The sequence below is a fragment of the Ooceraea biroi genome, chromosome 11 (assembly GCF_003672135.1).
Source record: "Ooceraea biroi isolate clonal line C1 chromosome 11, Obir_v5.4, whole genome shotgun sequence".
NCBI classification, from domain to species: Eukaryota; Metazoa; Arthropoda; class Insecta; order Hymenoptera; family Formicidae; genus Ooceraea; species Ooceraea biroi.
The window spans coordinates 11775314-11800776 of record NC_039516.1 but is presented as its reverse complement, the minus strand read 5'-3'; the positions used below and the strand labels follow the sequence as shown (position 1 = coordinate 11800776).

General features: G+C 42.4%; 8 protein-coding genes across 11 annotated transcripts; 3 read left to right on the top strand and 5 right to left on the bottom strand.

Moving 5' to 3' along the window:
- On the bottom strand, window positions 1–1852 carry LOC105278648 (peroxisome assembly protein 12). The gene is made up of 6 exons (XM_011337870.2): window positions 1614–1852; window positions 1391–1499; window positions 1080–1276; window positions 580–948; window positions 401–486; window positions 1–314 (listed from the first exon to the last, which is right to left on the bottom strand). The coding sequence occupies exons 1-6, from the start codon at window positions 1731–1733 to the stop codon at window positions 203–205; spliced, it is 993 nt and encodes a 330-aa protein (XP_011336172.1). The 5' UTR covers window positions 1734–1852; the 3' UTR covers window positions 1–202.
- A 241-nt stretch (window positions 1853–2093) lies between these two features.
- LOC105278654 (transcriptional adapter 3-A) lies at window positions 2094–4119 on the top strand. Its single transcript, XM_011337878.3, has 2 exons — window positions 2094–2291; window positions 2391–4119. The coding sequence occupies exon 2, from the start codon at window positions 2523–2525 to the stop codon at window positions 3855–3857; it is 1335 nt and encodes a 444-aa protein (XP_011336180.1). The 5' UTR covers window positions 2094–2291; window positions 2391–2522; the 3' UTR covers window positions 3858–4119.
- A 98-nt stretch (window positions 4120–4217) lies between these two features.
- LOC105278655 (ATP synthase lipid-binding protein, mitochondrial) lies at window positions 4218–7678 on the bottom strand. Its single transcript, XM_011337880.3, has 5 exons — window positions 7486–7678; window positions 6805–6890; window positions 6569–6670; window positions 5839–5944; window positions 4218–4980 (listed from the first exon to the last, which is right to left on the bottom strand). Exons 2-5 carry the CDS (start codon window positions 6847–6849, stop codon window positions 4817–4819), a joined length of 417 nt encoding a protein of 138 aa, XP_011336182.1. The 5' UTR covers window positions 6850–6890; window positions 7486–7678; the 3' UTR covers window positions 4218–4816.
- A 567-nt stretch (window positions 7679–8245) lies between these two features.
- On the bottom strand, window positions 8246–10730 carry LOC105278656 (solute carrier family 25 member 40). Of its 2 annotated transcripts, none has more exons than XM_011337882.3 (7): window positions 10312–10730; window positions 9932–10095; window positions 9719–9853; window positions 9460–9622; window positions 9174–9370; window positions 8960–9020; window positions 8246–8588 (listed from the first exon to the last, which is right to left on the bottom strand). In XM_011337882.3, exons 1-7 carry the CDS (start codon window positions 10436–10438, stop codon window positions 8341–8343), a joined length of 1095 nt encoding a protein of 364 aa, XP_011336184.2. In that variant the 5' UTR covers window positions 10439–10730; the 3' UTR covers window positions 8246–8340. The 2 variants fall into 2 exon arrangements, with proteins under 2 accessions (XP_011336184.2, XP_011336183.2); XM_011337881.3 differs by having other exon boundaries at window positions 8939–9020; window positions 10312–10729.
- A 261-nt stretch (window positions 10731–10991) lies between these two features.
- LOC105278661 (ribonucleases P/MRP protein subunit POP1) lies at window positions 10992–14754 on the top strand. The gene is made up of 3 exons (XM_011337890.3): window positions 10992–11199; window positions 11296–12801; window positions 13017–14754. Exons 1-3 carry the CDS (start codon window positions 11076–11078, stop codon window positions 14078–14080), a joined length of 2694 nt encoding a protein of 897 aa, XP_011336192.2. The 5' UTR covers window positions 10992–11075; the 3' UTR covers window positions 14081–14754.
- Window positions 14433–18514, bottom strand: LOC105278659 (prisilkin-39). Of its 3 annotated transcripts, none has more exons than XM_011337888.3 (7): window positions 18445–18514; window positions 17297–17454; window positions 16912–17111; window positions 15941–16464; window positions 15475–15830; window positions 14862–15054; window positions 14433–14661 (listed from the first exon to the last, which is right to left on the bottom strand). In XM_011337888.3, exons 5-6 carry the CDS (start codon window positions 15828–15830, stop codon window positions 14892–14894), a joined length of 519 nt encoding a protein of 172 aa, XP_011336190.1. In that variant the 5' UTR covers window positions 15941–16464; window positions 16912–17111; window positions 17297–17454; window positions 18445–18514; the 3' UTR covers window positions 14433–14661; window positions 14862–14891. The 3 variants fall into 3 exon arrangements, with proteins under 3 accessions (XP_011336190.1, XP_011336189.1, XP_011336191.1); XM_011337887.3 differs by lacking the exon at window positions 18445–18514 and adding an exon at window positions 17722–18167; XM_011337889.3 differs by lacking the exons at window positions 16912–17111; window positions 18445–18514 and adding an exon at window positions 17722–18167.
- LOC105278658 (dynein regulatory complex subunit 2) lies at window positions 18445–20828 on the top strand. Its single transcript, XM_011337884.3, has 5 exons — window positions 18445–18793; window positions 18876–19165; window positions 19476–19598; window positions 19736–19969; window positions 20151–20828. Exons 1-5 carry the CDS (start codon window positions 18453–18455, stop codon window positions 20420–20422), a joined length of 1260 nt encoding a protein of 419 aa, XP_011336186.3. The 5' UTR covers window positions 18445–18452; the 3' UTR covers window positions 20423–20828.
- LOC105278657 (dolichyl-diphosphooligosaccharide--protein glycosyltransferase subunit 2) lies at window positions 20631–25333 on the bottom strand. The gene is made up of 11 exons (XM_011337883.2): window positions 25222–25333; window positions 24543–24769; window positions 24214–24339; window positions 23869–24029; window positions 23516–23655; window positions 23065–23437; window positions 22637–22816; window positions 22303–22534; window positions 21975–22187; window positions 21550–21721; window positions 20631–21171 (listed from the first exon to the last, which is right to left on the bottom strand). The coding sequence occupies exons 1-11, from the start codon at window positions 25229–25231 to the stop codon at window positions 21026–21028; spliced, it is 1980 nt and encodes a 659-aa protein (XP_011336185.1). The 5' UTR covers window positions 25232–25333; the 3' UTR covers window positions 20631–21025.
- Between the last annotated feature and the right edge of the window lie 130 nt (window positions 25334–25463).

The following is a 25463-nucleotide window of genomic DNA, read 5'->3' as shown; positions in this document are numbered from 1 at the left end:
TTATTTTGAGAATAAAAAATTCTTCCTTTATTTCTTGCCGTATATGTACAATATTGTATATAACTGAATATCAAATAGCTTCCTCGCTGGAATTATGTATAATGTTAAAATATGATCACTTACTCCCTTTGCGCTCCTCCTACTTGCAATTTCATGGTATATAAAATTATATCACACACACACACACACACACACATGTATGTTATTCCACATATAGACGTATCAAATCGTCTTCTTTGGCAGGATATTGCGTTACTGGACATTTTTTGGTTTTTCGTACTTCCGTTAAGATACACTGATAACAAAATACATATCTGCGAAAGATTACAATTTTTTTAATTAATTTCATTGAGAAATAATAATAAATAATATAGCTATATTTTTATACTACAATAGTTACCCAGACACTAAAAGCACCGTATGTATGTGCCGAGACTTGCGGCAAAGTGGGCATATTCCTTGATACTGTTGTGCAACACTTGATACCTGCCGACACAATATGACGCATTTTGTTCAGTAATTTTCACTGAACCACTTATTTGTTTGTGTTCAGCCGAGTAATGGCAGATTCATTTTTACCTTTGGAGGTGGTGGAGCTGGAAGACTCATGATGTTCGTATCGTAATTCTCCTGGTTCCACCATGAGAGGAACTGCAAGAAGAAAGCACCCAGTTCGAAGGCTCCAGTGATGATCCTTTGAAATATATCCCATCCATCGCCGATAGTAAATGAATTATATTTTATCTTCCTCAACAACTCCGAGACCGAGAGGGCGGAGTGTGGATCGGCATACGTCAATGTGACGGACAACGATCTCAGCAACAGCGATGGATACTTGGATTTCTCGGATATGTAAAGTATGTAATTGTACAGCGCGAGAAATTCGTACGCGGCGAAGAAAGCGGTATGCCCTTTAATTACACATTTATGGAAGAACTTCCTCCTTCCCTGTACGGATAACATTTAATATTTAATAAAGTCACTGTTTTATTATTATATATTCAGGTTTAGATATCAATGTGCTGTAGTATTGTATAATGTATTTAAAAATATGGAACGCTATTATGTATCGAACTTACCTCTTCCGAAGCACGACTGTCTAACTCTTGAAGCTTATACTTTGAGCTGAGCTGTGCAAGTTTATTTTTTAGATACGGAAACGTTACCACTAAAATCAAAGATAGCAGTTGCTGCTTGCGCGATAAGCTCCCTGTCAGTTTCGAGTCTACCACCGCAACGCGTTTTAAGCCGTAAAACGTTTCGGAAAATGATGCAGCTGAAAACAACGTGATACGGTCTTACTTTCTTGGAAGAAAATAGATGACTAAAAAATATTCTTAGCAATTTAGCATTATGAATCAGTTTACATCACAAAGAAAGGGATACTTACAGTACTTCCTTAAATAATGGCGTTGAAGAATTAAATTAAATATTAAGTAGCCTTCATCTGCCCATCGAAGGAGGGACCCATATCTTTCAGGGTTGAAAGATACGAGGAACTAAAATCGTTAGAAAAGTTTGTACGTTACAGAAATTTCGCATATAATTACAAGTGTAATAAGCTGTCGTAAAGCTGTTAAGAACGCTGCGTCATGAGAAAGAATACGACCTACCGAAAGAATCTTTTTAAAAGCCGGTTCAAGAGTAGAGGCGAGTGATTCCTGTGCGATAATCTCGAAAATAGAAGGCCTGATGTACGTAGTTCCAGTCAAATGGGCACCCTTCTCTGCCATTTTTCTCTTACATGGGAACACGCGGCCGTTCCGATCTCGGAATTAATTAATCTGCATAAATGTTTATTATTCATTAACGTTGCGCTTTTTATGCTACCCAAAGTGCCCAAAGTACAGAATCATACTTGCAATACGTTCGATCATGCGCCATGTCGCTGGTAAATGTCGATTTCGTATCTCGTACGTCACATTGAAATGTTACTAGCAAGAAATGTTACTAGCAACTGGCAGTGTCTAACCAATCAGATTTGTGATCAGTATTCTGGGATTGGTCAATTGAGCTTTTCTGATTCAGAGGGAGGCCAATAAGCGTCGTCATATTTTGGACTAAACCTGGCATACGGAGCCATATAAATCGTTATCAATCGTCATCAATCGTCATCGTCGCTATTGTAGATTTGTCACCTGCGTGTATAACCTATACGTTGAAATGTGACACCGTCTCCTAATCACGGGCAGAAATCCGCAGGAGCAGAAAAAGGAGATATTCTGCAGCAGTTTGCATACAATTTTGTGTTGTTGTTTTTGTACAGTAATATACTTCACGTGTTTATGCAGGTGAGAGAAAACTCAATTTACACGAAAAGATAATATAACCTGTCGTCGGTTGTCATGGAGGATTGAACGCTGTAAACACCGAATATGTCATGATTGCAGGCACAACATGATCATCATCGCTTGGTCGAGTGAATCGCGAAGCTAAGGCTAGCCAAGTTACGGTTCGGTGTAACAACAACCTAACCTAACAACTCGCTCTCCTCGCGTTGTCGTTGCGATTCGCTGGGAAATATGTCAGGAAAGGGGAAGCAGAGCTCGAAGAAAACCATGGTCAAGGTACGTGAGTCCGGGAAGACCGCGCAGTCCTCGCAGGTGAACCCGGACACGAGCGTGGAGACGCCAGAGCCGACGACGTCCCAGATCATCTTGAAGACGGTCGACAGCAGCCGGCACCTGCCCAAGTACATGAGCATACTGAAACGTACGGCGGACGAGGGTGTGGGCATGGAGGATCTTGATACGTTGCAGTTGGAACTGGAGATGCTCCTGTCGGCGGTGGTCGTGCGACATCGCGTGCTGCAGGATGAGGTTGCCAACTTGTCATCGGTGGAGGAACGCCGGGGAGACAGAAGGTCGAAGAGCGGGAAGAGCGTGTCGTTGGTCGACAAGAAGGTACGCGAGGAGAAATTCAAGCCGAAGGAGGCCAACACGAAGAGCCAATCCCCACTGCACACGAAGCTGTTCAAGCAGAAGGCAGTGAGGAGCTCGGCCAGTCAGGTGGCGTTGAACCTGCACGAGGTCGAGGGCTCCAAGTCGGACGCGCCGAAGTTGCTGCTGCCGAAGAACGACACGCCGAACAAGTTCTGGGCGTCCGTGGATCCCTACTGCACCGACATCATGCCTGACGACATTAAATTGTTGGAGGAACTGGTCGCCACGCATGGGGACATAAGTGAGTACAAGAAGATCCCGCCTCTGGGTCGTCACTACAGCCTGATGTGGGCGCACAACGACCTGCTGCAGGAGGAAGACGCCGCCAATCCGAACCGGGAGAAGAAGAAGAGTCGCACGGACGTGTCGCATCTGATATCGAAGAGCGATAAGAAGACGAACAGTATCGCGGGGCCCCTCACGCAAAGGCTGGTCTCTGCCCTCCTGGAGGAGAACGTGTACGTCGCGAACAACAACACGGAGAACAAATTGTTCCGCGACAGTGACCCACCCGTGCTGAGGGACCTGACCATCCAGAACTCTATGAACTTGGAGCTGCGAATGCACAAGGAGCTGATGGAGCAGGGACTTCTGGACCCGGATGCGCAGAAGAAGGGTCAGGAGGACGACGAGATCCTCGCGGAGATTAAAAGGTGTCAGCAGGAGCTCTCCGCGTTATCGAATCACAACGTTACGCAGTTGAAGAGATTGTTGGCCCTGGCTCAAGAGGAGAGCAAGAGGCAGGGGTTGAAACGAAAAATCAGCGTGGCCGATAACGAAGTGATAGAACATTACAAAAAGTTGACCGTGGCAAAACAGAGGAAGATTCCATTGACGAAGAAGGAGCAAGAGAAAGCGTGGGCGTGTCTCCGTGAAAGGGAGAATCTCCTGGAGCAGCTGAACGTTACCAAATAATGTAGTAGAAATGTTTAACATCTATTATTAGTGGGACATAATAATAATAATGATTTTTTAACTTTACTTGTACGATATAATCCATACACTTGACGCATAATTATCCACGAAGTATTTAAAATGATTATCTCTTATCGTTGTAAATAATGTTGTTACGTTGTACACGCAATATAATTTAGATTACTGCATTTAAGTGATTTCCGTGTACGCAATTGTCTCATCGCAATCGCAGATCCTAGTAAATAAAAATTTATTGGATATTTGAATCTCTTGTAATTGGACATTATTTCGATAATTGCGACGCTGAATTAAAAGGAAATTTGCGAAACAGCAACAACACATAAACGAATTCACGTGTTCACGACAAAGATGTTTATTCGGTATCACTGTACAGTTCTTTTTTATCGTCAAGAGTTACCTTAACAACGTGCGTAACGCGACGGCACAACAATGATGAATCCTCTGGATGACAAAAAGACCTCGGAGAAGTGCTATGTCCCGCGGGGACGCTAACAGGATGAGTGGGTGCGCGTGTGTGTGTGTGTGTGGGTGAGACAGTCGCTTCTTTTTTTTCAAATTTTAACTTTCAATAATTTGTCTTATTCGTTCGTTACACTGAAATCTGTTACTTTTTATATAACAATGTGAGTTATGCTACATGAGACAGTAGGCCATGAAATGATTATAAACAAGCTGAAGGCTTGGGAGGGGCCGGGACGGTCCGCTGACGATGATGGATGTGTACAGCCGTTTCGGTATACACAAACTCTCGCTTCTCTCTTGTTCATTGTCGCACCGTCGCACCCCACCGAACCACGAAAATTTCGCGAGCTTCTCTAATAATTTCATGGCATCCCGCGCACCAGAGGCAGCCGCCGCCTTTCCCGTTGAGCCAGACGACGCTGCCTTGGCAGTGACGCACTAGAACTATTATCAGCAATTTCTTATGATATTGTGGCTTAGAAGGCGAACAGGAGCAGGAAAGCCATCATAAGACAGAAGAGACCCATGGCCTCGGACAGGGCGAAGCCCAAGATGGCATATGAGAACAATTGCTGTTTCAGGGATGGATTCCTGGCATAGCCGATGATCAGCGAGCCGAACACGGATCCAATTCCAGCACCTGGAATATCAATTCGTCCGCTGTTAAGAACAGATACAGCCTCGCGCGGCAGATTAAACGCGAATACGTTTGTAACATACGGTGCCAACTGGATTGTACGTGCACAGTGTATTACATAATCGATCTGATATATAGGTACATTCCGCTTTAATGAAATACCGAAAATAATATGCTTTCCTACGGATCACACATAGCGGACAAAAACAAAAAGGAAACTGTATCTTATAACTTCACTTTCATGAGGGGATTCCAGGGAGGTGGATTTAAAAGGCGAATAGTATAAGGAACGCTATCATCAGGCAAAAGAGACCCATTGCTTCAGATAGCGCGAAGCCAAGGATAGCATAATTGAAGACTTGCTGCTTCAGGGAGGGATTACGTGCGTAACCAATTATTAGGGATCCAAAAACCAAACCGATACCAACCCCTATAATGCAGAACAATTTTTTGAGCGACAGTAGGTTAAAATATTGAAGTATAACATGTGAAGTTGTTTGATAAATTTTTATAGAAAAAAAGCGGATTATGCGTACAAAAGTTATGATGCTGTCAATGTTATTGTATACTTTTAATCGCCGTTTGGAAAGGAGGGTCTACTTTTATACTTCAGGATTGGGATCCTCACGCACAGACATTGACAGAAAAATTAAAGGTGTTAAAAGCGATAACGGTGTGTGATAAATATAATTATTTAAAAATTAACATACATTAGATGTTGGAAAAATTAATATTAATGAATACAAAAAAATGATTCACAAACGACACAAATTTGCGAGACGTAACAACTAATCTCATGCTTTTATTGTGAGGCACAATAGCAATAAACTAATAATTGCACATAATTTATTAGATACATACCCGATCCCGCTACTCCTACAGTGGCAGCACCAGCTCCAATGAATTTCGCAGCGGAATCAATGTCACGACTGACTGTGGAAGTTTGGAAGCTACGCACAATTGGTGACTGCACCAAAATTTCAAGTGAGTTAGACATTAGCTTATTCATTTATATAAAAATAAAAGAAAAATATCTCTATAAACATCTGACATTATTTTTCAAAGTTTATTTTTTGACTTTAGATACGTATATAGTTTTGTAGTGTATATGTGTTAGTTTGAGAGCTAATTTGAAACTACAAGATACATAAGTCAAATGACAAATTACTAATTTACTGATAAATAAATTAACGTTGCTCGAGACTGTCACTAATAAAAACTGGTTGCGACACATACATTTTTTACCAAAATCATGAATTACAAACCACCAAAAAATATTCATATTTCTCAACAAATGATTCATCTTCCATGTCACTCAGCATATCCAATTGAAATTGCTTGCACTTGCCCTCAATATTCTTACTGCAATACCGTAACACCAACATTTTGACTGGCAGAAATTACTAGTGACCTAAATTTTCTGCTCTTTAGTAGAAAAAAATTTAAGAAAAATATCGATGTGTCATTCGCTTGAAGCCATCAGAATTCAAGCTCTTCATTTCGGACGATGGCTTTAGTTGCTTATGTAACCTTGATCTCGAAAAGTTATGCAATGTACAAAGGCGAAGCGAGCGAGAAGTAACCTACTCACCAAACTGACGGACGTCTGTTTCTGATCCTGTTGTAAAGACCGACTATGGCTGAATACGGCACTGCTCAACGGCCGCAAGTAGGTCTTGCTGCCGGAGACCAACTGCAGCAATGCAACGAAGAAAACGTACGTGAATGAGTGAAAGAGACATGTGATAACGGGGGAGTTATTATATAATACACGCGCACGCGGAAAATCAGTCGACGGGGTTTTCCCCTTGCTTTTTTTTTACTCACGGTGGATTTGGCGATGGGCGCGATGAATCGGCTGCAGGCGTACATGATGACGTTTTCTTTGGTCTCGCGACTTCACTCAAGAACCTCTGGAAAACGAAAATACGAGCGCGATTACGTGTGAGCCTGGTCTCGCCGAACGGAGGAACCACTGCCACCACCACCACCACCACCGCGGCGCGACAGTGCCGTGAAGTTAGCCGCGAACGAGAAACGGCCGCGTGCCCGACTCGAATCGAATCGCTATTCGTCCTCTAGAGCGCCAAATTATTACGTAACGCTCCCCCCCGCAACGGCGGCCGTGTCGGCGACGATTCCTTGCAGACGACCCTCTACGCTCGTCCCGACGCTCGTTCGTGGCCAGCTTTAGTCAGATTCACGAATGTCGATGATACGTCAAGGAATTTCGGCGAGGGCGAACGATAAGCTCGCGATATCCGCGATATCACGGCAGAAAATGGCCGCTCTCTTCCTCCGTCGGTCTTGCTCACGCGACAATCGAACTATCGAGCGAGCGAGCGACTAAATATACCCCGACTCGTCTTCCCGAGTACGTCTGTAGCACAAAGTGCACTCGCTCGTTCGCCATCCCGACGAACTCCGCGACGCGACGTTACGTGGTGAACGATCGAGCGCGACCGCGAGGATTTTACTCACATGCAAGCAGCGAGCGGTCGCACTTACCAGAGAGCAGTGTCGAAGAAGAGGCGGTAAGAGGACCCGGCCCGTGGAATGTTGGATTGAGTGTGAGTGGAAGCGAGCGTGTGCGAGGTACTCGCGTAGCGAGGGACCGACCGACCTATCTCGACCGCGGCTACCAACGAAACGGACCGACTTCCGTGCGACGACCTATTGCCGCTGTTTCCGAGCGGGTGCCGACACGTTTATCGACCAACCGAATTTAGCCGAGCAGAGTCTCATCCGCAGCGGGTGATCAGTGCAGGCACCAAAGTGCACTTCGTGTCTCACGTTGGACAATTCGCTCTGCTATTTTTGCCCGTAAAATCACGACTCGGCTCGTAGAGTCGTAAAACCTGCTTTGTTGAACGAGTTGGAAGGAACGCGGGTAGATTTGTGGCAGGTCTTTAGTGCGTCTTTTGACTCCACGTTGCCGCCGCTGCGTGCGGTGTACGTACAGCGTGAAGTTGCCGCGGATGAAGAGCCGTGAACGTGGCCGAGATTTGTCCGAATCGGCATTCGGCAGTAATTTTCGTAAATGAGATTTGATCTCGTTTAAATATTTTGTGCGGTTACTGTGACATCCTGAGTCGCTAATGAATGATTGTTGGTTATACATAATATCAATCGATTGTTAGAAATGCTTAAAAAAAATCGATGAGAACATGATATAGTCGGTGTTGGCTATCTATATTGTTGTATACTATAGGTAGATATAGGGTTGAGATTTATAGTCGGTGCCTCCAACCAATGAACGCGACGTGCAAAACATCTAGTTAAAATTTATTCGTAGTAGTAAAATTTCAAATTTACAACGCAACTTTTTATTAAAAATCTGTACAATTTGCCTTGATAAACGCGTTATTTTGTGCTATTCGATTTGTGCTGCAATAGATGCACATCGTGATCGATTTCGACTTGCATAGCTTTGCTAGCGTTGTAAGATTGGAAGAAACGCTTGCCGTGCTCAAATGTTGCGATCATGATCGCGCAAGCTGGGGCTACTTTTACTAAACGCGGCGTTAATCCCGTAAACAATCCTCTTAATCCATTCTGCTGATAGATCCTTTGTATCGTGGCCCATGTAGTGCTGCTGCGACTAGGTTTATCTAAAAATTCATAATGCGAATTTAATATTGATCTAATTAAGCCATCAATCTTTCATTTGTTTTAAATATCACAAACATGCCAATAAATCATAACAAAAATAGAGTTTATGGTGACAAATTAAAAGAAGTATTTAGTAACGCGGGGAAGTCCAATGAACGAAACCATTTAATAATCGACCATGCTGGCAAATTTATTTGATGAAAGCGCACAACGTTTCGACCACAATTTGGTTTATATCTGTTGCACTTGAGGACCCAAATTGTGAAACGTCGAAACGTTGTGCGTTTTCATCAAATAAATTTGCCAGCATGGTCGATCATTAAATGGTTCTGCTTATGGTGATACATGCCTGAATAAATCTCTTTCTCACCCATCTCGATTTGTTTATGTGTTTTTACTACATCAAATGGAATAGTCAAGAATGCTGCTATCTGTAACAGTAACATTTTCCTCTTATTTCATCTACGAAGAATATTATTAAATTTACACCTTTGTGTAAAAGTATAAATAATAAAATTAAAATGTATTATTTTAATTAAAATTAAATTAAATAATAAATTGAAATTAAAATTATTTCCACATACTGATCCAGCTGTAGCTCCTGCAGCCAGATGAAAGGTGAAAGTTTGCGGCGAGTTGTGGAACACCGTTTTTATCGTCTCGTAATTCAACCAATATATCGCGCTAAAAGGAACGTCACGAAGAAGCGTCGAGCCCAGTCCCATCCACAAACCGGACACGCCACTGTATTTCACAACCGTTTTCAATGCCTGCGTTATTTCTGAAACGCACAAAGTGTAAACTCGAAGTTACCAACAATCGAATTTCGGTGCAACACGCTCGTATATTTGTATCGTTGATCCGTTCTACCTGCATAACTCAACCTCTGTGACTGCATCTTCGTCCTGATTAATTCCAATGGGCTGACCAGCGTCGCGGCCCATACCCGAGCTGTGGCACCAGCTAATGTTGGAATCCAGAACGGTTGTTCCCTGCCAGTTACTTTCTTTTTGATTTCCTTGTTGTATTTATCCTGAGAAACAAAGTTATAAACCATTTCGGATCGTCTCGTAATCTCTAAACGAAGATAAAAGATAGAAGAGATGTCACGATGGAAGTTCATCCTTACCTTGAGGTACAATCTGAATTGCTCGTATGAAACAAAGTATACAACGGTTGCAGGTATCGCCAGAACAAGAGTAGGACTCAGGCCACTCCACAGAGACATTATTCCTTCCGTTCTACTTATTTTTAATAAAGCATCCTGGAAATTAGAAATGAAATAGAAATAACTGTCTCGATGTTACATCGAGTACTTCGAGATTGTTGATTGTTAGCGTACTACTGTTCCATTAAATTTCCCATTTCTCTTCATCCATTCAGGCATCCTGCCGTTACAAGGACATAAGTGATCCATTAAACCATTGCAATATACAAAGCATTTATTTGACAGCATCGCTTTCTGCTGTGTTTGAAGACGTATTTTGACCACATCCAAGGGAGTGACTAACAATCAAGGGAAAAGAATATGTAAACCACTTATAAATTTAAATTTACATTTTACTTGCAGCTTTCAGAAAAATAGAGAAATTGTTCACTTAATTTAAAAATATTTAATTTTGTTAAATGTACATTGTATATAAATTTGTTAAATGTACATTGTGTATAAATAATACATTGTCAGCTACATAATTAATTAGTATGCATCACTTGCAAACTTACCGAATACCGATGTGATGAATGCACCAGTACATGAAGCTACGATTTGTTGATACGGCCTGATACGAAAGCGTGGATCATCCAAGTCCATGTTCGGTGGAATGCTGCTCAGTTTATTCATCTCGACCATCCTTTTTCAATTTAAATAGATAGCAAGGCACGTGGTTTTCCTAATCGTTAACCGGACGCTTTCCTCGTGAAACGAGTCACGACTGACATTGCAAAATAACAAGAAGATAGCACACGTGACAGAACGATAGGCTTATTTTTTTAATGACCAGTGTCGATCTTCGTCATGCAATAATTAACGGATGCAATAAGTGACATGATCTTGGTTAACCTCTGTTACTCGTAGCGTCAGCTTTGCAAACAGTTGCGTCAGATGACCACGCGTGAATGCGCCGGTTAGATTCAAAAATTGGCATTTGCAATTTTCGCGTTCATAAGTTTTCGACTGCTGGTAAATAAAGGCAGTAGCTTGGGTTTGTTCTTTTTCACTTTTGCACTTCTGAACTAGTGCAATAAGTTAGGGCTTCTGCACACAGAACGCGGCAACGCCGTGGCCAATCACCGTCTTGCTTTTCTGGTAAGTATATAGTATTATCAGAAAAGCAAGACGGTGATTGGCCACCACGTTGCCGCATTGCCGCTTTGTCTTGTCCTGTGTGCAGGAGCCCATATGGGCTTTGAAAATTCAAAACATCACGAGACACGTGCTTTTAACCTCAGTTTTGTGCCGGCGTGTATGAAGTGATGTAAGGATTATCATGGCAGACAAAGAACAGTTTGATGAATTTTTGGGAGGATCCCAATCACTTCCACACGAAGTGCCAATTATGAACTTCGTCGCTTCAAGAATTCAGGAAATGTCTGCAATGATACATTCAATAGGTAAATTATATTATTGAATAGATAATCCATAAAAGACTTTTCTTACGTTTATAGTAGCTTTTATATTAAAGATTCATGATTTCTTTTCATTCACAGAGAATCCTAAGCAGAACAAGCTGGTGTTTCAAAAGCTTCCTGTCTACATGCGTAGGCGTGTCATGTCTCACAACGTCAAGAGACTACCGCGTAGGCTGCGAGAGGCACATTTGGCGCAGATGAGAAAATCAACAAATGACACAAATGTCCCGTCGACGAGCAAACGGCCGTGTCGGAAGTACCGTCGCAGACCGACTAATCTTCTCTCAGAGTACAATCGTAGGCAGCGCGATAAGGTTTGGTTGGAGACCCACATCTGGCACGCGAAGCGTTTCCATATGATCGATACATGGGGATACAGACTCCCAAATTATCCAAATGACAAGTGTTTCCGAGCTAATTATCGTGCGGTTACGCAACACTGCCTGCTGCAAGACATTTCCTACTACACCTGCGTCGAGATAACAGGACAGGAGAATCTGCTGACGACAACTCTTGACATGCACTGTGATCCATCGAAGTCAACATTTGCAGCGAAAAACTACATTAAAGGTAGGAGAGAGGGTACCCTGATGTTCTTCAAGAAGAACGGCTGTCCACATTCTCCTATTGGTCACGTGCACTTTTTGTGGAAACCGAGCGAGTTGGAACTTAGGACTATTTGGATCTGGGTACATCCCTCTTTTTACGATGAGTTTCATGCTGAAATTATATCGAATTTTGAATTTAAACTGGACAATGCTGAGTGTGATACAACTCAGCTTACAAATGATGATGATCTTTACACGAATGTTGAAGGTTGCAAAATGATGATATTGAGATATGCGTTAAATAGATTTCGATTGCACGGTCCATCAATTCTCAGCGTACTGACGGAAGCGTTACATCTACCATCCTCAACTGAATCAGGTTTCCGTTCGGAAATGGATTGCGCTGTGACGAAAGAACAAGATTTAACCATCACGACATCAGTAGACAAGAATGTCCTGCAATCTGTAGAAGAGATGGCGATTGGTGAGGAGGATTCGAAAGATTCGAAGAAGATCGAAGATGAAGAAGTGCTTTCCAAAGGTGATTTGAACACCCAGGAATCCTGTGACAAACAGTGGCACATTAAATATTATGAAAATCAAGAGAACATGGAGGCCTTTAAGACACAGCGACGAGTGTGGGAAACATTGAAATCTGTAGCATCGAAGGCTCAGGCACCAAGTGAGCGGGAGGCTTCAACATTTGACATGATTATGGGAATAACTGTTCTGGATCCACGTTTCTATTTACCCGACAAGAGGACGAAGTCGGAAAGGGAAAATGAGGCAGAAAAGAACGTAACATCTTGGAACTTCAGGGTGGTTGATCAAGTCCCTAATATGAACTGTTCCCCCATCTGGGATGCACAGATACGCCGTACCGTAAGCGATTCTTGCATGTCTACTAGCGAGATCAACGAGCTCAGAGGCAAATGCGTCGTACCTGGCGTATCGAATGATAGATATTTCGATGAGAGCGTCATGGCGAAGGTACCTATACTTCTTATTCAGAAGGAGTCTGGAGGAAGCATTACAGGTATGTAATTAAATAATTTAATTGGTAGTAATATAATAATAATATTAATAATAATACAACACTTGTCGCGATTGTACTAAAAATATTAACGTGTTACATTTGTACATGTATAATAAATTTAATATAATATATTTAAAAAATATATATATTAAATAATATATATTTGATATTCAATATTTAATTCACTGAATATTCAATATTCACATATGTTTCAGGCTTGGGTTCCTGCACGGATATCATCCTACCGAGCAAATGGGCAATGCCGTTTTGGCTCGCGCTTGTAATGCGAGGTGCTCGTGTCGGTGCGCTTCGAGAATCAAAGTCGATAGCGTTCGAAAGTGTGTGTTCGATACCAAGCATGCCCGATATCAACGAGCCTGGCAGTCTCGCTTATGCGAAAGAAGCAGCGCGTACGAGGGGGGAATTAACTAGGAGGTATTTCTCTTACCCGCCGAACAGAAGAGCCAATTTCACGAAGTTTGGGATCTCTACGCCGTTCCACTGTGACTGGAAGATTTTGACAAACGATTGGTCGAGTGTTAAAGATTTTTATATTTTGCGCGATCGTGAACTCTTGGTGTTCTTACAAAATAGCATCTGTCCTAAAAAATACCGTAAAAATGCAGCTGTCCAAGATGCGGAATCTAATTTCGAAAATTTCGAAAACTATCAGAATTGCTTGATTCGTGTTCACGTATCAATGCTGGGAAAAGGAGTGGCGAAGGAGTTCGCGATCGTATGCATGCCGACGTCCGATGATTTGGAAAAATATGAGAGTAACAGGAATTGGGAAGGACCTGAGGAGAGATGTCACGTTGATCCGAATGAGAAGTCTCGCAAAGAATTGCAGAAGGATCACTTGCAGACGCTGAAACGATTAAGGCGACAGCGAGTGCGTCGTAAGAAAGCTCTGAAAGACACAATAATGAAGGTATCACCAGAGTCTCGTAGTGAACTGTTCGATAATTATGCCGAGTACGTTGACACGAGTGATTTGTTACACCGCGACGCCCTCGTGTTCAGTCAAAGGGAAAAGATGTCGGAATTGTATTTACCTGACTGCACAGAAGTGCGTTATTCCTGTGACAGAGAGGTCATGGGATACTTGACAATAGGTGACTTTTCATTCAGGCAGGCAAAAGGCATTGGCATTGGTTACGTCACGGTGCCTTCATTAATTGTACTGGCAAGGAAAAAGTCGAATATCGTTCTTGTGAGGGATACTCGGACGCGACAATATAGATTAGCCAAGTTAGAGATATTAGGCCTTTATTGCTAAATGATATTACATATGTATAATATCATTTGTTATATATTGAGTATCCCTGAACGATATTAGACTTTTATTATTTAATGCGTGTACGAAATAGTGTATTATATATTTTTCATTTACTCGGAGAGAAATATTTTTCAAAACATACATGTGCAGTGCAATTATCGCATACAGAATAAATTTCATTAGGATCCATAATGAAAACTTAAAATGAACTTAAAGTGAGGAACAAGGAAATTTTTTGCTGATTATATCTGATTAGATCGTTATATAATATACACGTAATACGATATCTTTATTTTATTGAAAATCGTTCTGGTCAGGAAAGTATAAGTAATTAAATAAATGACTGATATTCACGCATAATTGATTTTTATTGATGCTTCAGAGTATTGAACACACAGATACCAAAGTTCCTTGTAGATAACATTTGGTTTTTACTTTTTTCTATAAAATCATACAAAATTCTGTAATAAATGTTGCGTGCGAAGGAAAATGTGCAGTTCTCATTATTAATAAATAATGATCGAAGTAAGAGGCACAGATGACTTGTATAGCAATATTGTAGTTCCATTCATCGGCGAGATCTGCAAGAAAATGCGTTATGTAGATGGGCCTTAAAAATATCACATACAGTCTTTTTTTTAAACTAATATGTTCAAGAGTTACATTGAAAAAAATTATATTTTACTTTTTTGTATAAAATTATTGTACAGAAATATGTGAATAAAAACTGTACAGAAATTATTGTACAGTAATATTAATTATCATTTATATTGCAACTTACTCTTGTGTGAACGTGCTTGAATCAGTCAATCTACCAGCCGTAACCATAACCCGATCCATAATTGTAGTAAGTTCGGGGGTAGCCATAATAGTGGTTGTGATAGTGGTAGCCAGGATTATATCCATATCCATATCCACTGTATCCACCATATCCGCCGTATCCACCGTATCCGCGTCCGTATCCGCCACCAAAGCTGGAAAAGAGAACGCAGTTTTTCGAAATACCTGATTGACACCTTGTTATACCTATCCATAGCAAATTTGCGATACGCTAATGAGATTTGACCCACATTGGCAAGATTGGGTAATAACGGCGACGAGACAAAATCTCTCGAGAAAGTGAAAGTGCGTGAAATTTATGCACGCGCCAATTGATATTAATTCAATTATCACGAGCGAGCGATCGGTTAAACATCAGGGAACATTGACGTCTCGGAATAGATCAACGGATTGACCAAAGCGACTTCTGTGAATATCGAACTTTCGATTGCTCGTTATTTGAATCGTGTCTCAATGTCTTTTCATAAATCTGATTTTTTAAATATTATTTATATTAAATAATAATATTAATATTATATTTTTTTTACACGTGCAGTAGTGGAAACTTAACTTACTATTTAGCACCGTACAATCCAGCACCGAGGATTTTGCCACCGACGATGCCGGCACCCAGAGCTCCAGCACCCAGAGCTCCAACACCCAGAGCTCCAGCACCTAGAGCTCCAGCACCGAGGAGGGCGGATTTGCCGAGAAGAGCGGCACCCAGAAGGAGCGGCGTTCTCTTGGTACGGGTATTCGCTAATGTGCCCACTTCGCTTGACTCCTGGTGCTGTCTCGGCAATACATTGACTTCCTTTGACGGTGAAGGGATTAACGGCCCGGTCTGGTCCTCTCTGACAGGCTCGGACTCCGCTTGGACGTAGATAACGGCCAACAAAGTGGCCAGCACTATGAAACACTTGGTCGCCATCTGAGGAGGGAAACACAACGAGTTATTATATTTAGAGAAGAACGACTCAATTCACATGTTGCGTCTCGCTTTCAGAGAATTCGGCAGCCGGTGTACCACGGTGTACGTACCTTGAGCTTGAGATCCTGTTTTCGGGTGGAGCCAGACTCTTCTGAGAACAGCGGGCCCGAAGACTTTTATACGACGAGACCGGACCATCGCCCCTACCACCGGAAGCCCACGAAAAATTCCTCGGAAAGACATCACGTCCTTGTGTCTTCCACTTGAATGTCTCTTTCCTGTTGAAAGTGCCGAGACCCGGCGCGGCGTCACCTGCAGGTTGTCCGGTTGTCGTTCTCTCTTCCTCCTTGTTGCCTTCCGCCTAGCCGAGTCCGCCGAATCGGAGACTCGTTTTTGCCCCGTGCGTGTTTCGACATTGAACCCGGTCCAGTGACTCGACAGGAATCCCGTGTTTAAGATCGAATAAATCATCGGTCCCTCCCTCGCGCCACACCCGGCGTGGATTTCCGTCAAGTCTCGCGCGATTTCAAGATTCGATCGGCATCAGCGTGCGACACTTGCATCTCCGCGAGGCTTGAAATGGTACCTGTGCGCATCATACGGATCCTTTGCGGCAGATCTGACAGACGTGAACCTAAAAGAGAAAATAAATAATATATAATCTAAATCTTAAATAAATAATATATGAAGTCTAAATCTAAATTGTCCACATATTTTTTATGGCCATATTTCGTAACGCTGTTTACGGTGCATATTTACCGCGACACCGTGAAAATGACATATGGAAATGTGTTGTTTCATTTGCAATTCAAAAACTTTTAAGATTAAACATCTCGATGATCTTGCATATATGCGTGACGATTATAGTAGACAAATGTATAGTTTTGAGGAAACCAAATCATGAGATTTCGTACTCTGGACACACGTAACAGAGAACTTAATTTTTGCTTTACTTTCATGGCACAGATAATGGCTGGAACACGACAGTAAATTATCAAACAACGAATCAAGGGAAAAATCGGCACTGAAAGCCGGCGCGAATCCACCTATTCGCGTAGGAAGAGTCACGTTCATCGCTGACCTTGGTATGGAGATGTGTTCTACGATGTTCCTTTACGTAAGGCATACTAATACTAGACCAGCATTAGCATAAAGATCTTCAGGGAATTCCGGATTTCATCCGGATCATTGACTTTTTTTTCTACGTCTTTGCCAAGCTTATCCTTATCGGTCTCCACATGGAAATGATACTTGGATTGGCAGGAGTCGACCAGAGGACGGCTAGGAGGGGAACGCGATCGTGAATATACAGTCATCTAAATTGAACATCGTTTACGCTTCTAATTTGACAGCTTCCTTTTTTTTATCAGATCTCAACTAAGCAAATGTCAACAAGCAAGTACTATAGTACGGTGCTAGCACGAAATTTCGATGGAATGCAAATTTTTCATGGGATTATCACTAACCTGTTATGCTCGGTAGTTTATTTGCCGGTTCCTTCCTTTATTCCGAATGCTGCTGATATTAATAGCGCGGGATTTTAATCGTATTCGCGTATTTTATGTCATCCCTGCATCGTTAAACATCGCTCGGCTTTGACGCTAACCTTTTCGCAGCCTGCAACCTGCAACAAGGTTATATTTTATAAGTTATCATCTCTTATTTTTCGCGTAACGATTAGATCTGTAGAGGCACCGGTTAATTTGAATTTTATTAATTACTTCTCCTGTTAATTATTATTTGTTATTTGTTCAATGATCATCGGACGTTTGACGTGCGTGTTCTCAGCGAAAGTTTTAAACTTTTCGAATTTTATGTCGAATTTAAATTTAAATTTGAAGTTTAAATTAAAAATGCACAGTTACCATAAATGCATACGCTAGTGACATACCTGAGGTTTTATAATAAATTGTTGACAAATTTCACGCGTTACAAAGTCCGCCATTTTATACGCAACGGTTTATAATTATTATATTGCTGCGTATCACTAATTCACTCATTTATAATTGTAACAATGCTTTTAATAATATAACAATTAGAGTATGTTTTTTTTCTCGTTAGGCGGACTTGTCAAATGATTTTTTTTCTGTATGCAAATCACTATATAAAGTAACCTCGTCGAGTGTTGATGAGCCGACTACCACTGTAACAGTAAAATGCTAATTTAATTATACCTCGACGAACATTACAGTGACATAACTTTCCGGTTTCCTCGGTCGTTATTTTCGTGCCAAATCTCCGGGAACTACTGACCGTCATCGATTATGGAACAGCGCGATAAATCTATTTCTGTTACAACGAAATATACGACAGAAATATTAGGAATATGCATGACATGCGAATTACGCGCGAGTATGCAAATGATCAATGTCGAAATTGACACCCTGTATAATAATAATATAATAATAATAATAATAATAAGTTAATATTATAATATCAGAAAAACGACAATTTCACAGATTTCTAAAATATGAGAATCGCCAAAAACACGTGCGCCTCGCGCCTGAGAAAATTCAGCTGGAAAATACATCAAATTTCTGCTGATTACAACGTCATAATTAAAAGATGCGTCCAACAGTGAGTGGAAAGATTATACATCGTGTGATCAAATTACATTCTCCAATGAAGCCTCCTGCTCGGAAGATGTTGGAGAATGTCCTGGAGTGTTATGCTTGTAAAATGAATAATTTTGTGCTCAAGGTACCGGCCACTGTAAATGAAGAAGGGAGAACGAGGGCGGTACCGGGGATTAGGGAACAGAGGCAACGCGAGGCCGAGAAACGCGCCGAGACGTTGAGGCGGGAGCACCTGACGCGAGAGATCCAGCTCGGCGCACTGAACACGCGGCGTTACCGCGCGCTGTGGCGTGAGGTGATGATGAGGATCAAGATGCCGCGGATCGTCGAGGACGTGGAAGTCGCCTGGCGCAACTTCGAGCGAGCTCTTGATAGCAAGGACTACAGGTAATAATTTGCGCTTCTCTCGGAACGGGATACATTTGCATATTCATTTTTGGAAGACAGTGTCTCGCTTCGTGCTCCACAGAATAAGTTTCTTGATGGACGAATTGGACGAGGCGGAAGAACAATATCAGAGGAACGCGAGATCGCACGCCGAGACTATCGACCGGCTGTTGAGGATGTACGCTGACAGAACGGACCGCGAAGAGAGGAGTTATCGAAGGGTCTTGAATGATTCGCTTGACCGGAGAGACAACGAGGTCGACGAGATCCGTCGTCGGCAGGATCAGGCTGAGATTCTGCTGCACGCAATCACCCGCGGCGTTCAGCGGCAATCGGAGGAGTCGTTGGATAACTTCAAGAGCATCACACTAAGTACTTTTGGGATTTCCAATTTTATATAATTTTAAATAATAATATTTTATATAAATAATATAATTTTGCACAAAAATTTGATTGTAAGATTATATTATGCGATTACGCAAAATGAGAAATAATTTATGGTGACTATAATTTATAACATGTTATGACGATGCGCCTTAATGCAAAAAATATGAAGAATTGATTATTTTCGAGTTTATAACGATATAGAGGCAAACGAATTTTATATAGGCTTTCAGACTTGTCAATTAGTCATCCATTTTTAAATTAATATTAATGTAATCATGTCTGTTTTTCGTGAAAGGTAAGATCGACGCGTTCGTGGAAGACAGCAAGGATATTCGCAGAATTTCTGCGACTCAGCTCGAAAATCAGTTACAGAGCTCGTGGAACGATCTGCGACGCGTCTTGTCGGATTATCAGAACAGTAATAAAAACTTTTTTCTATAACTTGCGTAGTAAATATATTGACGAATATAAATATATTTTTCTCACATTTATATTTTCGTTAAATTCCGTTTTGTATTTTACGACAAGCGTATTTCTAATATAAGGTCGTTTTAGGAACAGAGGACCGTCGGAAATATTACGAGGCGCTCAGAGAAAAGGACGAGCTGGATCGGCAAGCGATAGCGCGACAATTTGTGCGTATGGCAAACCTTTTCGAGGAGACACGAAGGCTGCGAAGTAAAATTGCAGCCTACGACGCTGCTGCCAGGAAGGACATCTCCGAAATTTCAACCGAGCACGATTTCTTCCAGAAAGCTTACCGGACTGTGAAAAACCGCTTCCTGTCAGGTGCGCGTCATTAGTTAATCATCTGTTTTTAAACTTACAGTTTATATAAATCTTAGCTACACATGTAAACATGTGTCAAGATTATTAGAGACGTAAGAATTATTTTTTATTTAACAATTTTTACTTAATTTTGATTTCTAATTTAATTATTAATTTTTATTTTTAATTTCAACAATTTTAGAACAGACGAAGGACAAGGACCAACTGAGGACACTGTCGGTCGAATATAACAAAACGGTGAAGCACTTGGAGCGCCTCGTGACGAAAGGCAAGCGACTGCTCACATTGATGGAAATCTGCCGCAAATATGAGTCGCACGACGAGAAAGTATTTCTAGTTACCGATTGCACGAGGTTGGAGGAGCTTCCGTTCCTGTCGTTGGATCGAGTCTCCGTTCCGCCCGAGTGGGATGTATCTCGCCAGGTCAATCTCACGCTCGAAACGCGTGCATAATTAAATCGTGGAATTTTAACGAACGTTTAAAACAGATCACCGAGGACTTTCGGGATCTGACGTGGTTCTGGCAGCGATTAGGCTCCGAACAGATAAGCACCGTCCAGTTGCGGTCGGAGAGGGATAGATTAGGGATCGAGGCGGATCACTTGCGCGAGTGTCTCAAAATGTACATGACGCAAAAGGTGAGAGAGGAAATGCGGAAGTATAGTGTATAAAATAATTTAATCACCCTCATCCGCGTGACGAACGAGTTACATCTGCCACGACCTTTCCTTCCTAACGTAAGATGCGTACGTTGTTACCGATCATCCACGTCAGCACGTAGATAACAATCACAACATTTATCGTGACAATTTTTTCTTATTATACCTATATAAGAAAATTTTACATAATTTTACATAAACGTGAAATAATAGAATTATCTGTTCTAAATATAAATGTAAAGATTTTTCTCAGCATTCTCTGACAGGACAATGCAACGGTGTTTCTCTTGTCGCCTCGATAATTTTTGATCGGCCACTTGTAATTATTATTGATGGCAGTCTTGTGTCTGTTGCATGTTTGCAGAGTCCGCGCGCGGATCCGTGCAAACCGGCGAAATCAGCGCAGCGACTTGTGCCTGTGCGCTATCTGCGACAGCATCTTGTTGCCCGCGAGGAATGTAACCACGCCGAAACCGAGGAGGTACCGCAGCGTGATGAACATGTCGAGCTTCAGCCAGAAGATACCGAATAGCACGAAGATACCTGAAAGGACGAAACGGTAGTTAGTAGTCGTTATCGTGGCTCTTTTTGATTTGTGCGAACGTGAGTATTTATTTTTGTAGTGCGTTACGGGCTACAAACGTGATAAGAAATTCGTCACGTTTGCGAAAATTTCACCGTTTGCTATTCGCCCGTGGAAAACAAATGGACTACAGATGCACCATCTGTCAAGCTTGAATCGGGCAATGTTATTATATAATGCAATATTTTAAAATATTATTAATTATATTATTAATATTTAAAATATTATAAATATCGATATCGGTAAAATATACTTTCTATAATAAAATATATTTTTAATATATTTTAATATATTTTTATTATATGATCTTCAGGTGCATATTCATGCTGGATATTTACCTCCCAATCCAAGATGGAACATGATTGCACTAAGGGACAGAGGGAAGTTTGAGATGTTGATACCAAGCCGAGCCCATAGGATGAGCAGCAGCAGAACCGGTGCCAGGCACAGCCCGCTGAACAAGTTCGACACGAACGCCGGGGGCCTGCGTTCTGGCTCGCGGAACATGTGCTGAAACGAAAACCGACGGCGAATTTTCCAAGTGTACTACTCATCGCGCCGTTTTCATGCCTCATAGAAAGATGCGTGTTCGTCGAAGCGCTAGGAATATCGCGGAACGTATAATTTCCGTGGATACTTGCTCTACAGCGACTTGAACGTAATTTCTTTGCCAATGTTTTGGAGGTGGCAGGATCATCGAGGAACCTCTGCCACTAACGAGCATTGGCGCGCTCAAAGCTGAAAGAATACGAACGGGAATTACCTTTATCTCCGGTTTCGTGGTGTACACGTTCGCCTTCTGCTTGTAAGAGGTACCCTTGTCGGCGGCTTCCGTCGACGTGATCTCCGGGAACTTCAGAGTCACCGTGCCGACGTTGAATCTGAACGGATTGCTGATCACGGCGTCGCCAATGATCAACTCCACGTTGTAGTCGCCGCTCTGGTAACCGAAGTTCGCGGCCGCTGTCCCGACCGGCTGAAACGTTACTCGTGAAGTTAACATGGCTGCACGTGCTGTTATTGTCATGCAAGGACGCGTCCCTGCGAACTAAACGGTTTCAAGACCCAAAGTAATTGGACATTTCACGTACCATGTCGAACTTGTAGACGTGAGCGGCGTCAGGCTCGGCGACAAAGAAGATCTCGTGGCCCCGCTTGTCGTTGGCTGACGTAGCGACGGACGTGAGACGCACGAAAGCCTGATGCACGCGCATCGGCTTCTTGCTGGCGGAATCGCGCAGCAGGAACCGCATGACTAGCTTCTGCTGAGAATCAGCCTCTATTTTATGCTCGAGCTTGCCCGACGGCGACTCCGTGTTCACTCTGCAAGACAAATTTCGAAGATGCAAAGTGAGAAACCGTGGAATTTCGTAAAAGTCTCATGAACAAGCTATCACGAGTAACGTATCGACGTTGCATAGATACCTCGTGAGCTTCGGCTGAGTAGTTTGATCGGCGTCGCCCGTACCGATCTCCAAGTAGTCGAGCGTCGCCTCGGACAGGACCTTCACGGTGATGGTGTTCGTGACGGTAGCTGCGGTGATGGATATCTTGTAGAACCCGCGATCGGGCTTCACATTCATGAGGTTCATCGTGAACAGGGTCCTGAGATAAGCGAGCGATTAAATTAATAAAATTTCGAAAAATTTAATAGAAAAATGAAATAAGTAGAAATAGATGAATTTGTTGGCTGAACTTCTTGACCTCAATTATAGCGCTAAGAAAGGTTCAAGGGTCCATTCAACGATCGTTGCTCTGCCCCAAGGTATAGCTGACATCAGCATGGAAAGACCGATCCAGTAAAGTATTGGGGGAAGAAAACCTGCAGGTTCTATACCGAAGACCGCACTTACTTGTCCGCGGACGGCTGCAGATTCTCGTTGCTCAGGATAACGGCGTCGTCTCCGACTCTCGCGGCGGAGGTTGCGACAACCTTCGGCACACTGGGCAGCGCCTCGCCGCGAATATCGCACACCTTGACCGTGACTAGCGGTTGCTGACTGGAGACACTGATACCGCCGTCGGCCAAAGCTATGCAAACGGGTTTCTCGTGACTGTCGACCGCCAAGGTAGCCAGAGCGGACAGCAAGTTCGCCGCGCCCTTTACACTCTGCACCGAACGCCGTGAGAGAAGATAGTTGCTCAGCTTGACCGTCTGTTGGAAGTTCAGTGGCGGTTTCTTCTTCAGTGAATTCGACAACTTGAAGATACCGTTGACGAGAAAGCCTGCGGAAGGATTTCTTGAGTTTGAAATTCAAGAAGATTAATTTAAAATTAAAGCGATGATATATTTCAGTGTCGTACTTGTGATGGAAAGACCGCCTTCAAACTGCAAGTACTGGCTGTCCACTTCGTCCGCTTGTACCATAGCATCCTCGATGCGATCGAAGGCGAACGCAGCAGGAGTACCGATGTCCGCGGCGATGTGGAAGGTATATGCCAAGCTGGCGATACAAAATCGAGTTAACTCAATATTCAGAATAAAAATATATTATAACAAATAAAAATATATTCTAAAATTCTGTTCAGTTACGGTTAACGTCTCTTCATTTCGCTTTCAGTAGAACGAAAGTATGTAAGCATCATTACAGCCCTGAGTATCGTGTAGCTTTGCTCCCTGTTGCTTACGTAATCTCAAAATGTAACGTGCAACTTACTTCCACAGACTATCATCCTTCCGCAGAGTCGCTTGTATCAGTTTCACCAGCTTGTCGATCCTGGCAGCCGGCACTTTCTGCGACAGAGCCGTTAGGCCGCTTACCGCGTAATACAGATCGGAGAGCGTGGAGGTATCCTTTTGAACAACGTTTGTCAGTATCTGTAATTCAGATTTCGTCGTGTAATACACCGTGCGACGCACAAACGTTGTTCACATTTACTTGTCCAAGATATTTTATTCAGTGATAAAATGTCCTCATTCTTCAGTAGAACGAAAGTATTGTAAGCATCATTACATTATTTTCATGGAATTTTAATTATGCTACATTATCGAGATACATCACCTTCACTACAGTAGTCGGAGAAAACTTTTCGCAGCCTCCGATGGCCTTCCACGTGGTGGCAAGGTAAAACGCTGTTTCGAGTGTGACATTTTCCTCGTTGGACTTTATTAAATAATTGCAGATGGCCTGAAACGGTGAAAACACGTAAGAGAATGCTCTCGGGAATCCATCCTGCATTATTGAGATCAAGGAAACGCATCAGAAAGACTAATCGAATAATCATAGAGTATTTCTCAATGAAGTTTTTTTTTCATCATACGATATGTAATTTATGTTTATGAAATTTTTACGGGCAAACGTTATGTGCATAAGACGAAGAAGGAAATTACATCTGCTTGCGGCATAACTTCTGGTTTAGCTTGGTACAGCTTGGATACGAGCATCTTGTATCCAAGCACGGTGTAGTATACTGTAGACACATCTTCTAACTGAAATCCCTGTCTGAGGATACTTTCCAACCGTGTTCTATCAGCTACCGACAGATACGAATTTGTTGAGATCTCCGAGATCACCGAGTGCACGCATAGTGTTATCGCCACTAGAGGTAGCACTGTACCTAAAAAAGAAAGAAAGGTAACATTTTATTTTTGCTTTTACGTGTATAACATATCATGAAGCACGTTGCAAATTCTAGACGTGAGATTGCAGCGTTCAAAATCATAATTTGGTTAAGTCCAGCAGAGCCATTGCAGCCAAACACTAGACCAGTTCAAACAAGTTGATCGTTGCAACTACTTCAAAGGGGATTCAGCAAATGCAAAAATCTCCTCATTAAAAAGAATTTCTTGCACGACATTAATGATTATTCTTTACTATTGATCTTCCACAACATTAAATTGTACGAAAGGTGATCATGTGGGGTCTTCGCCGGACACGCGGCGTGATCGGCTCTGCGAGCCGGCCGGTGCGGTCAAGCACGAAGACTCGTACTTCTCTCAAAAGCACGATTTTCTCGTTACTAAATTGTAGATAGCGCTAAAAAAACAGAAATATCAACGGAATACTTACGTAGAATCATGTTGAACCGCGAGACGCCTGGCTAACCAGCCGCCACGTCGGATCTCCCAACAAAATGGCTCTGCCTTCATTGCGCGTGTCAGAAAAAATGGACGATAGCGGCAGCGCAACGGAAGTGGCTGGTTCCACGAGGGCGGAAACCTTGAAAATGAGATATGCTGCGTATACGAAATATTTCATGGTGCTCGATCGATTTATCGATCAATCGGTTTTAAAGGAACTGGCAGGTAGGG